Source organism: Heptranchias perlo, chromosome 10 (genome assembly GCF_035084215.1).
Source record: "Heptranchias perlo isolate sHepPer1 chromosome 10, sHepPer1.hap1, whole genome shotgun sequence".
NCBI lineage: Eukaryota > Metazoa > Chordata > Chondrichthyes > Hexanchiformes > Hexanchidae > Heptranchias > Heptranchias perlo.
This window is the reverse complement of record NC_090334.1, coordinates 62003130-62016691: the sequence shown is the minus strand read 5'-3', so window position 1 is coordinate 62016691 and position 13562 is coordinate 62003130. Positions and strand designations below refer to the sequence as shown.

Genomic DNA, 13562 nt, shown 5'->3' with positions numbered 1-13562 from the left:
AGTTTTATAGTCTGGAATTTCCTACGTAAATCCCATCATCTTTATCTCACTCTGTTCCTTTAAAAACCTTCTCAAAACCCACCTCTCTACCAAGCTTTTTGTCACCTCTCCTAATTCTCTCATCAAGGCAGTGCATATATGCCTATCAATCCATTCCTTTCTTTATGAAAGTAGCACAGGTACGGTGGTGTAGTAGTTATGTTACTTGATTAATAATCCAAACCCTTGGATTAATAATCCAGAGAATATAAATTCAAATCCCACCATGGCAGTTTGAGAATTTGAATTCAGTTAAAAAAAAATCTGGAAATAAAAAGCTGGTATCAGTAAAAGTGACCACGAAGCTGCCGGATTGCCGTAAAAACCCAACTGGTCCTTGAGGGAAGGAAACTTGCTGTCCGCATCCCGAGAATGAATAAACAAAAAAGTACCTCAAGATGTTTCTCTACTTTAAAGGTTCTGTATAAATACAAGTTGTTTTTGACTCTCAAAATTCAATATTACATTCCACCCGTGGCTTTCAGGCACTGTGACTCAATGCATGGTTGTTTGCAAACACATTAAATGGTTTACCGACTTTGAACAAAAGTTTGCCAAAAGCTTTCTATGGAGAGAATGCCCCTTTTAAGGGTTAGATCTGTCTGATTTACCTTATTATTTCTCCGTATTCGTCCCATTTCACTCTCTCTTCAGTAGCCGGGAACATGGGATATGATTTTTTAGCCTGTTTGAAGAAGCTTCCTTTACGACTGCTCTCACTTTTCATCATGAGATCGTGTTTGGTTTTTCCAGTCAGTGGTTGGTCCAGGTCTTCTTCAACATCACTCTCATCGCTGGAGTCAACATCTCGCCTGCAAGGAACACACAATCAAGGACACCATCAATTTAGTTCCAAACAAAGAAATGTACTCTAGCAAATGCAACTCAAACTAACATTACACTGATACAATGGTATTTTGTTCAAACATTGAAATTTAAAGAATTTCCGTTATGCAGTCATCCTATGCAACGTCTTACTTTCTATCAAAGCTCTGCCAGTGTATATGTCTATAATAATTAGCACTAAATAACTTCAACTTGTGTATTATATAAAGAATAGTTTGAAAATATTTCTTACTTTGGGTAATACACAAAATAATTATAATGCTAGGTAGCACCCCATTGTGTTCAAATTGTTATGTAATGTTACATTACGGTGACAGCATCACCTACTGGTGCATTACCTTTGGAATCCTGATTATTACTCACGATTTTTTTTTAGATATAACAAATGGTTTTTGTACTTTTAGAATCATGCGAAGATCATGAATGGAAGGCCGGACTTTAATAATAGAGGTGTAATTGGATAGATATTGCAGTTTTACTTGGCCAACTTGGGGAGCAGGGAGCAATTTGCAGAACTTTCTCTGAAGTGATTAAATGAGGTAGCGTCCATAATAGGGTCTGTGAAAGCAATCGATTTGATGACGCAAGTGGATTTTTCTCATTCACACTCGATCTTCGTATCACAAAGCTCAGTCATGTAACCAAGAGAATTTGAAATTTAAGTATGTAATAAATGTAATTACACATCCAAAGTTTGATGATTAGTTTCTGAGTAACTTTCAGTGTCACATTCAATTAAACTTTTAAACTATTAAAGAGGAATTGTCATCATTTGAGGAGTGAAAGGGCCCAGAAGGCATGTCATGCTTAATACATGAAAGCTAATCAAGGACTTTTTAATGTGAATTATATAATCAGGTCACGTGTTTACAAATTACTAGGACAAAAATTTGCCAAACAACTTTTCAGGGACAATGATGCCCTTTTAAAGGTGTAAAATGATCTTTGTGTCAAAGCTGGCTACCAATTATAAGCCATATTAAAACAGAACTTTACAAGGGGATTATTTGGTCAGGGTGATTCAAAAAGTACTATCATTCCAAAATTCAGAAGTAGAAGTACAGTATCTAGTACAGTATCAGCATTTTTAAACTATGAATCTTAGTTTGCAGTTGCTCACAGTATTGGACAGAGTACACTTGTTTAAGAAAGGTGAGAGACAGAAACCAGAAAATGATAGACCTCCTGGTCTAATATCTGTTGTGGGGAAGTTATTGGAATCTATAATTAAGGACAGAGTGACAGAGCACTTAGAGAAATTTGAGCTGATTACAGAGAGCCAACATGGATTTGTAAAGGGTAGGTCATGTCTAATGAAACTAGTTGAATTTTTTGAGGAAGTAACTAAAGTAGTAGACAGGGGAATGTCTATGGATGTAGCTCATATGGACTTCCAGCAGGCATTCGGTAAGGTTCCACATAAGAAGTTAGCTAAAATTAAAGCTCATGGAATTGAAGGCAAAATATTGACCTGGTTAGGAGATTGGTTAGGTGGATGAAGACAGAGAGTAGGGATAATGAGTACGTACTTGAATTGGAAGGAAGTGACTAGTGGTGTCCCACAAGGATCTGTGCTGGAGCCTCAACTATTCACTATATTTATTAATGACTTAAATAACACAATAGAGAGCCATACATCCAAGCTTGCTGATGACACAAAGGTTGGTGGAAGTAGAGTAGACGGGAGCATAAAATTACAAAGAGACATTGATAGATTAAGTGAGTGAGCAAAACTGTGCCAGATGGATTTCAACGCAGGTAAGTGTGAGGTCATCCATTTGGGACCAAAAAAAGATAGATCCGAGTATTTATTAAATGGTGAAAAGCTAGGGACAGTGAAGGTCCAAAGAGATTTAGGGGTCCATGTACACAGATAACTAAAATGTGGTAGTCAGCTACAAAAAATATTCAAAAAGGCTAACAGCTAACAGTTCTGGGCACCGCACCTTAGAAAGAATATACTGGCCATGGAAGGAGTGCAGCACAGATTCACCAGGATATTATCAGGGCTCCAAGGGTTAAACTATGAGGGGAGATTACATAAACTAGGCTTGCATTCCCTGGAATGTAGAAGGTTAAGGGACGATTGGATTGAAGTTTTTAGGATTCTTAAAGGAATTGATAGATAGAGAGAAACTGTTTCCATTGGTGGGGGGGGGTCTATGACAAGGGGACATAACCTTAAAATCAGAACCAGGCCATTCAGGAGAGAAGTTAGGAAACACTTCTTCACGAAAAAGGGTGGTAGAAGTTGGAATTCTCTTCCACAAAAAGCAGTAGATGTAGCTCAATTAATAATTTTAAATCTGAGATCAATAGATTTTCGCTAGCCAAGGGTATTAAGGGATATGGAGCCAAGGTGTGAGGATGGAGTTAGGATACAGATCAGCCGTGATCTCACTGAATGGCGGAACAGGCTCATGGGGCTGAATGGTCTACTCTTGTTCCTATGTTTCAAAAGTTGATTTTAACATTTTTAAAATCTGGTCCTGCTGCAGAACTACTGTTCTTTTCAAAATTTCATGGGTTGGGAATGGATCTAGCCCGGGTAAATTGGAATCAAAGATTGGCAGGCAAAATTGTAATTGAACAATGGGCGACCTCTAAAGAGAAGTTGATTCGGGTACAGTCTAGGTACATTCCCACAGGGGGGAAAGGTAGGGCAACCAAAGCCGGAGCTCTCTGGATGAAAAAAGAGATAGAGACTAAGATGAAGCAAAAAAAGGGGGCGTATGACAGATGTCAGGTTGATATTCCAAGTGAGAACCAGGCTTAGTATAGTAACCACAGAGGGGAAGTGAAAAAGGAAGTAAGAGGGGCAAAGAGAGAGTATGACAATAGACAGGTGGCTAACATTAAAGAGAATCCAAAAGTCTTCTATAAGTATATAAATAGTAAAAGGGTAGTAAGAGGAGGGGTGGGGACAATTCGGGACCAAAAAGGAGATCTATGCATGGAGGCAAAGGGCATGGCTGAGGTACTAAATGAGTACTTTGCATCTGTCTTTACCAAGGAAGAAGATGCTGCCAAAGTCACAGTAAAAGAGGTAGTTGAGATATTGAATGGGCTGAAAATTGATAAAAAGGAGGTACTAGAAAGGCTGGCTCTACTTAAAGTAGGTAAGTCACCCAGTCCGGATGGGATGCATCCTAGGTTGCTGAGGGAAGAAAGGGTGAAAATTACAGAGGTGCTGGCCATAATCTTCCAATCCTCATTAGATATAGGGATGGTGCCATGGGACTGGAGAATTGCAATTGTTTTCCCCTTGTTCAAAAAAGGGTGTAAGGATAAACCCAGCAATTACAGGCCAGTCAGTTTAACCTCGGTGGTGGGGAAGCTTTTAAAAACGATAATCCGGGACAAAATTAATAGTCACTTGAACAAGTGTGGATTAATAAAGGAAAGGCAGTGTGGAAAACCATAAAGAGATGCCTGACCATATTAACTTTCTAATACACCTAAACCATAAAGAGATGCCTGACCATATTAATTTTCTAATACCCTGGTTTAGCCAAATCTGGAATATTGTGTCCAATTCTGGGCACTGCACTTTAGAAAGGATGCGAAGGCCTTAGACAGGGTGCATAAAAGGTTTACTAGAATGGTTCCAGGGATGAGGGATTTCAGTTACGTGGATAAACTGGAGAAGTTGGGGTTGTTTTCCTTAGAGCAGAGAAGGTTGAGAGGAGATGTGATAGAAGTGTTCAAAATCATGAAGGGTTTAGATAAAGTAAACAAGGAGAAACCGTTCCCGTTGGCGGAAGGGTCGAGAACCAGAGGATACAGATTTAAGGTGATTGGCAAAAGAACCAATGGCGACATGAGGAAAATCTTTTTAATGCAGCGAGTAGTTATGATCTGGAATGCGCTGCCTGAAAGGATGGTGGAAGCAGATTCAATCGTGGCTTTCAAAAAGGAATTGGATAAATATTTGAAGGGAAAAAATTTGCAGGGCTACGGGGAAAGAGCGGGGGGAATGGGACTAACTGGATTACTCTTACAAAGAGCCGGCTCAATGGGCCCAATGGCCTCCTTCTGTGCTGCAACCATTCTATGATGTTATGATTCTACCTACAGAGTAAAGAAATTTGAAGTGGAATTTTCTCTTCCAATGCATTTAATCACAGAATTGAAATTGTGTAAATTTTACAACATTTGCTTTGTTTACATCACCACAGATCTTGGATGGCAGCACAGCGATCTTACCTGCAACTTTAAGGGCCACAAAGACAGACCGAAATCTGTCTCGATATACTTTGAGCCTCGCTATAAGGTGCAAAATGTTTAACTCCCAAGAAAAACACTGTAGCAATAACAGAGTGTATTTTTGTATTTTGTGGCTGGAATTTTACATGAATTCCACTTTTTGGATTAACACAAGTCCAAAGGTCTATGTTGAGTCCACTGACTACTGAAATGACACGAACATACCATTCAGAAAATGGGTCCATATTGCATCCCCAGAAAGCAATGAAAATTAAAATGAATCCAAACCACAACTTTGTCAGGTTATACATTCTTTCTACTTACTCCTTTTCTTGTTCCTGCTTTTTAGCTGCCTCTTTCTTGAGCTTCTCCTTCTCTAGATACTCTTCCAACTCTTTCCCTTCCAATTTTACACGGCGTCTAATCTATTGACGGAAAATTATGAATGTCACAGAATAAGGTGACACAGAAATTGTCGCAGATTTCAAGCTTTACTATAAAAAAAACAAATCGGAGGATCAAATATGTGGCGAGCCAGACATAATAGGGGTCACGGTGAAAATAAGTTAAAAGCTGGATTCTCATTGATGACTGAACTGAAAATTCAGTTTGAGTGCCCACATATAACAGACAAATTCTCTCTCTTTACAATTTATAAGAGTTGCACTTAATTCTTCAAAAACAAAACATGTGAGTTTGATAGAATATATATTGTTCAAAGCTTCCCTCATCACAGTACCAAATACCCTCTTTAATGGTTCTTGTTCAGTGCTCAAATAGTTACGGTGCTATAAGAAACATCAACTGTACTTAGGCATTTAAATATAAAATGGAGTACAGTACAGCAAATACAGAATGACTGCTGAGAGCTGTGGCAAATTCTACCACTAGATGGCACAAGGCTCAATACTCCAGAACACTGACTCACAACAGGATGTAGATTGTGGCAGCATTTCTCCACACACTGAATTCCCAGCATCAGGTGGACCATTAAAAGGCAACACAGAGTACAGGAAAGTCATTTCCCCCATAGGAAAAGAAAGCACTTGTTCTTGTGCAACTATTCAGGACCATCTCCAATGAATCATAGGTGGAAGCCTGGGAGCTGATTGCCTTCCTGTCCTCAGACAGCAGATGGTGCATGCACCAGGAGATCCAAAGAGAGGCATCCATTCCCATCCGTGTGTCATTTTTTGAAGCTATATTTCATCATTAGCTGAAAATGCCTTCACTCATTTACAGTCTGGCCCCATTACGCTTAAGAATTTTTCATCAATACATGTAAAATAACACCATCTCCAATTTTAAGCTATTGCCTTTTTCAGTTGCATCCTTACCTCGATATCCATTTTTTTGGTGATAGGGTTGTCTATCAAATATCTGGCCAGTGTTCCTGGTGTTGTCCTGTAAGTGAGGATCACAGAATTCTTTGGGTCCTGACACCATTGTATGAAAAGGTCACGTGAAAACCCACATTCCATATCAGATTGACTGGCCAGTACAACCTTTGGACTAGGCACTCGAGCCAGATCCGAAAGGCTGTGGCACAAAGAAAGGTGACGAAATTGAAAGGGATTGTTTCGTTTGTCTTCAAAACATCTCATTAGCTTGTCGCTCATCCACTCTACCTAAAATTAAAGGAATAACTGAGACAATATTTTATCACATTGTCCTAATTCTAGTTCAATAAATTATGTAAGAGGTGAGGGTTGCTAACAGCATAAATTAAGTAAAAAAGATTGGCTATTGAGGGGGAAGTGATATTAACATTTCAACAACAGAATGTTTAGACATATACATGAATGTTCCCAAAATACTTTTTTTGAAAAATAAGCCAAAATGCTAGCTAATGGTAGCCTTTCAAAATAAGGTTACTGATTAGAATTCAGATTTTCATAACTGTAACAAACTGGTCACTGCATGCAAATATTAAATCGAAACATAATATTTAAGAGGAAGCCACTGTCATTTTATTAAAATTTAGTAGAGTGGGCTGAAATCAGCTTATAAGCAAAGGCTGAGTGGCTGAGGAAAGACTTCCATATATCCAATTGCAATTCTATTTAAAGCGTGAAGGCAATAGATTATTTTTTTAATATTTGTTTATCTTCAGTCACGAACAATAATTGAGTATTGGTAGCAATTCGTTTTTCACATTCCATACTAATCAAGTAATGTACTCAGCTGGTACTGAATTTCAAAATCCTCCAATTGGTATTTAGAGCTAGAAAGTACCCGTTATTGCTTACTTTATGGATATAGTCACTGAAAGACTTGCTGCTGAAGTCAGCTGAATGACTCATTCCTGAATTTCAGACTCTAAATGTTGAGTTTTCATAAAGCTAGTGGTAGATTAGACTTCTCTTACTAGATACAAAAGTATTTTGAGTGTGTGATAACTAAAAGGGGGAAAAGAGTATTTTATATTAAAATTTGCCAATGACCTGTATATTTCCCTTTCTAAAAATATGCTCACCGTTTTATTTCATTGTGACAAATATTTTTTTTAAAATATTGTGAAGAGGGGGCAGAAACTGAACTTTGATCCAATAAGGTTTTTAATCAATGAAACTTTAATTAATTAATTTGTGAAATCACCATAGGCTGGCTAGAAACAGGGTGAAATAAAAGCTTCCAGACAAACCTGTGATTTAGAAAACTCCACCACATTATAGCTAACGTTATTGAGTAAAGCAAGAGAGTAAACGCTCAGCCCAGCATCCTTGGTCCTCCAGATCTGGTCCAGAAGCTGAGCTAGCTCCAGCACTCTGCCAGCAGTGTCCAGGGCAATCAGCACATTGCCATCACCACGCAAAGTCTCCAGGACATTGGCTGCAAGGCAAAACAAATGGAGATAAGAGAAACATTGATAATGGCACAAACCAGCGGTCAATCTTATAACTTACAGAAATAAAACAAGGTTACATTTGCGCTAAATGTATATGTCCAATGTAGGGGTTCCCAATTATACTCAGATGTGGCCCATTTATCCCATTCATCAATTCTACTGAGGACCAAAGGAACTCTACTTCCATATTGGCTTTTATGGGATCAATAGAACTCTCTCTAACACTCCCCCTCTGCTTGTTACTCTCCCCTTTCACCCAGTATCCCCCTTGTTTTGCTCTTCCCCTTTCTTCTCTGCCACCAATCTACTTGGAAAATAAAAGATACACTTTCAAAGATTTAACTAGTTTTACTCATTTGATGTCTACACCTTGTTTCCCACACAAGTACAGCCACATTTTGTATCATCAAGTTTAATCTTTTAGAATGTGGACTTCTAGAAATGGCACAAGGAAGTGGGGGGGGGGTGGAAATCGGGAAAGCTTTAAATCCAGCTCAATATTGGCATTTATCCTGAAGAATTCTGCAAAAGCTTGCCAGAATATTTAAATTCTAATTCTGGCCGCCTTAAAAATTCACTTTCTACCAACATTTTAGCACAATGGTGCATAGTGATAACAGCCCCTTCCTCAAAGTGTGTTTATGATTGTGTCAGATGTCCTATATGAAGGATTAGCCAATTAAAAGAATTCCATATGCATAGATACAGCTATATAACCTCCACCCTTACTTACAAAAGTGAAATAATGTCAGTTCCAGTTCTGTTGGCTAATTTGAACATAAGTATATGATGAGACTCTATAAAGGGTTGGCTGAAAACCAGTACTGAATTTGGCTCAAATTATACTTTTTTTTGGCACGTTTAAGCAAATTATAGCTAAAAAATGTTAAGATCCCCATTTAGCACTGCTAATTCCCCTTTACTTTGAATTGTAAAATCAAACATGATGGTGCAAAGAAACTATAATAGCAATTGTAAAATCAAGTCAAGCCATGGTTACAGTTTTGCTCAAGTAAATCACAAATGTGGTAGAACCTGGCTATTTTGAAGGTTGCCAGAGATAGACAAGATTCCAGTTGTCCTCCTGTCCATTGCTTCAAAAAATCTCTCCTTTGCCTTGGGAATTCCTCCTGCCCATCTGTCTGTCTCTAAACTTGGAATGCTCAGGCCCTGCTTCCCAGTTAAGCTAAAAACTCTGGGAATTACGCACCCCACAACTCCGGGAATTACCCACGCCACGACTCCGGGAATTACGCACACCACTGTACTTTCTCCTACTGGAAGGCTACAAACCAGCCCCTATAGAAGTATATGGCTGGAATAACAACCAGCAACCTGAGGAGAGACGCTGATCAGAAATGGGTGCTGGTGAGAGGCGGGTAAGGGTTTTCCAAATTCGCAACAATCAGAAGGGTGAACATGAAGGAGGGACTCGGAATCACTGGTGCCAATAATGGTGGCCACAAATACTAGGTTTTCTTGGAGTGGGAAAGAGAGAATAGAACTAGATTGCCCACCGTACATTGCACATGTAAAAATGGACTGGACAGTCTTCAATTTTACAGTGAACAAAATAGCATGTTTTGATGCAAGCGAAAGGGTTTTTCATGAAGTGAATGTTCATGAAGAACCCTGTTAGCTTGCATCAAGACGTGATTCAGAAATGCGACAGAATAAGTAGAAAACTTAAACCTTGAAATTATCCCTTCCATCCTGTTTAAAAGCACAGAAAGACAAAATCTATTCTAAAACACTGTACTGATGTTACTTGGATGTGACAATGGTACTGGGTCTGTGTTTGGTGAAAGCCCGTCTAGTTCTGGTTTTCAATATTATCAATTGTTGAAATACATACTGAGCAATTGTTCATCTCGTTGCTTTCTTCGGGGCTGAACATAGGTGGCATTGAAAGAATCTGTGATGAGTAATGAGGGCCTGCTAATCATTTCCAGTGAACATCCATTCAGATGGCTAAAAAATAAAGCACACAATTAGCTTGTGAGTGGTGCCCTTAGAAAGTGGTTTCACCCAGGGTCCATGCACATATTTGGTTATAAAGTTATTAGCAACATGCCTTACTTAAGTCAAAGTGCAAAGATTTCAGATTTTGTGCTGGAGGCCTATATCATTCATCTGAAGAAGATCCATGCCTATTGAAACAGCATAGCACATAGTCCGTGCAGCGCAAAAAAAAGAACATATATGTGGAGGAAAAGATCAGGTCAGACATGTAACTAAATAGAAAATTCTAGTGCTTGATGAGTATAGATAGATGTGTGTGTGTGTGTGTGTGTGTGTAGATATATATATGCACAAACACACACACACACACACACACACACGTTAGGATTTAATGTAGTTTCCTAAACTCTGCACATTACTTATTATTGCACCTTTGTCCTGAGCAATTTGTTTTTTTTCTCCTAAACTCTCTTCTTGCTTCTAATATTTTAAATTTCAACAGTGTCAAAAGATAAATGGGTATATAAGGCAAGATTGGAAAGTTCTGGAGAAGAAGAAGTGGTCTGACTTGTACCACAGATACTGTTCATTATTAAAAACACACTGTTCCATGTACAGCTGTGTCTGGGTTTCTTCAGAAGACAATAAAGATTTTATTATCTGGTGATGTACATGGATTTTCACAAGAAGTAAATGTTACACACTGCTGCTAAGCTGATACTACCAATGTTACTCACATTTCTCTCTTATGGTTAAAATCAACTCCATACACAATCTCCTCTTCTCCATCTTTCACAATCTTCCAAATTGTTCCTCCAATCATGTGACCTGCAGGCAAGGGAGTTATGGATAGACCGTGTCCTTTACCTAGATACAAGACAGAAAGGAAAAAAGTCAACAACTGCATATGAAAGATAATAATTTGCATTTTGGATTTTTGAACGCTCAGTGGACCAGAAACTCGTTATGGCCCGTTTTCAAGTGCATAACTAAAGGGCGTGGCCGAATCTGCTAGAGGGGTCTTGAAACAGGCATTAGACACCTCATTTACATATGCAAGGGGCCTCGTGGCTGTTTCAGGCAGGCACCACAGATGTCTGGAAAGCCGCCTTCACCAGTATGCCTGTGCCCATAACTCAGGCACAGATCACGCGCTAGACACATCGCCCCAAAATTGGTTCTCGTTGTTCCCGTTTTGTGCCCAGACATAACGAGGAAAATTTTCCCCCTATAAAGTTTTATTACCTAATCTGAAATTCTGTTTAGATTATTTTTTCAGTTATTTTCTACTTTTTTAGGGGTGGAAGGAGGGCAAGTGAAGGAGTCTTTAGTGATCTGCACCATTCCCCAGCCAAGAAAGAAACCAGCCCCAGATCTATGACAATACTACAGTGTAACTCAACAATAGATGTTGTGCAGACTGAATAGGCTGAACTGACTTTCCCTCCCTCCCTCCTTCAGGTGAAGCACCTGGTCTCCATATGACATATCTTCAACCAACCCAGCTGAGATTGAAAACTCAAAACTCACGAGACCTGGGTGTCCTTGTACACCAGTCGCTGAAAGCGAGCATGCAGGTGCAGCAAGCAGTTAGGAAGGCGAATGGTATGTTGGCCTTCATTGCAAGAGGATGTGAGTACAGGAGCAGGGATGTCTTTCTGCAGTTGTACGGGGCCTTGGTGAGACCACAACTGGAGTATTGTGTGCAGTTTTGGTCTCCTTATCTGAGGAAGGATGTCCTTGCCATGGAGGGAGTGCAACAAAGGTTTACCAGACTGCTTCCTGGGATGGCAGGACTGACGTATGAGGAGAGATTGGGTCGACTAGGCCTATATTCACTAGAGTTTAGAAGAATGAGAGATGATCTCATCGAAACATATAAAATTCTAACAGGATTAGACAGCCTATATGCAGGGAGGATGTTCCCGATGGCTGCGGAGTCCAGAACTAGGGATCACAGTCTCAGGATACGGGGCATGCCATTTAGAACAGAGATGAGGAGAAATTTCTTCACTCAGAGGGTGGTGAACCTGTGGAATTCTCTACCACAGAAGGCAGTGGAGGCCAAGTCATTAGATGTATTCAAGGAGATAGATCTATTCCTTAATGCTAAAGGGATCAAGGAATATGGGGAAAAAGCGGGAACAGGGTACTGAGTTAGACAATCAGCCATGATCATTTTGAATGGCGGAGCAGGCCCAAAGGGCCAAATGGCCTACTCTTGCTCCTATTTTCTATGTTTCTATGTAAGTAGGAACATGACACGGAGGCACAAATCCATCAGTTATTAACCTAATGCAGCACACTGATGTCAACTCATACTATCACTGTAAATTTCCCATTATTTAATGGATCTATGCTAACAAATTCAACTTATGAATCTCTATCCACATTCGGTTTATGGTCGTACCTTTTAAGTTGACAATCTGGGAATATTTCAGTTGCTGAATCTTGTCAAATGCTGCATCCACATCATCCAAAGTAAATAAGGAGAACTCTTCAGTGTTGTGCCGAGACTTGTAAGAAGAAACGAAAGCAATTTACAATTTTCCAGTAGCAAATTAAATCATTATGAGCTTAATTTTTTTATGTATAAAAATGAACAAGAATAAACATGTCTTACTTTCTTAGGATTTTAATTATTTTTAAATCAATGCAATGCACAAAAACAATGATACATCACGCTGAATTGTAAAGACTTGCTGCAGCTGGCAGCTCCTGTGATCATTACAGGAATGCCACTGGCTGTTACTACCAAAGTTGAGATGTCCAGGCGTTGGTGAACATCGACAACATTCTTAGTGAAATAACTGAAAGCACAGATTTCTTTCAATTAACTCACCTGATAGAGGTCGTACATAAACATCTGCCCCATCTTATAAACTGGAATGGTGGCATAAATCGCGCAGTTTAAACCCAGCCTCCCAACAGCATAAGGGAGAGCTCCCAGGTGTAAGGGATCAGGATGAGAAAGTAGGATTGCATCAACCAAATGAACATATCTGCAATAAAAATGACAATTCATTGTAAATTGGCCACAAATAATTGTCTTCAAATCTAATCAATCCTTTTACTCAAATGAGTAAAGACAAGAATTAATTATGATCAAAGCATGTATTTAATTCAACAAAATGGCTGTAGCAAATTTAAGCAACTGCAGATTTGAAATTTAGGTCATATACAAAACTAATCTGCAAGAGCAGTGAAATTATAAACCGGCAATTGGTTTGTTCCTTCAACAAAACTTTTAATCAGGTAATTTTTGAACCAAGATTTCTCTAAATTTCTGATGAAAGTAACTGATTTAAGTTTTACCATGGCTCAATGTACCACGTGATATTATACTGAACAATACAGATCACTGGGAAATTCCATGTTTGATCCCTGGAGATAAGTTATGAGGAAGTATTAGAGAAGTTTAAGATTTAGTCTGCAAAGGCAATATGGGTTGCATTAAAGTATATAAAATATTAAATGATGTAGATAAGATAAACCCAGACTATGACTTCAAATTAAACCAAGAAAATAGGACCCAAGGACATAAATGGAAATCAGTGAAAAGCAACTTTAAAACAGATGCAAGAAAAAAAGTCTTTACTTAAAATTTATAAATGGTTACAATAGTCTACAAAGCAAGGTCATAAATGCAAAAACATTGGTG

General features: G+C 38.8%; 1 protein-coding gene across 1 annotated transcript in view; it reads right to left on the bottom strand.

Annotated features, from left to right (window-relative positions):
* The window catches only part of cpsf2 (cleavage and polyadenylation specific factor 2), a 41077-nt gene that overhangs the window by 19492 nt on the left and 8023 nt on the right, over positions 1-13562 (bottom strand). The window contains exons 3-10 of the mRNA XM_067991928.1: positions 12744-12903; positions 12312-12417; positions 10639-10768; positions 9795-9910; positions 7736-7923; positions 6429-6719; positions 5416-5516; positions 651-851 (exon numbers count right to left, since the gene is read on the bottom strand). Coding sequence (XP_067848029.1) covers positions 651-851; positions 5416-5516; positions 6429-6719; positions 7736-7923; positions 9795-9910; positions 10639-10768; positions 12312-12417; positions 12744-12903 — 1293 coding nt within the window. The remainder of the gene's footprint in view (positions 1-650; positions 852-5415; positions 5517-6428; positions 6720-7735; positions 7924-9794; positions 9911-10638; positions 10769-12311; positions 12418-12743; positions 12904-13562) is intronic.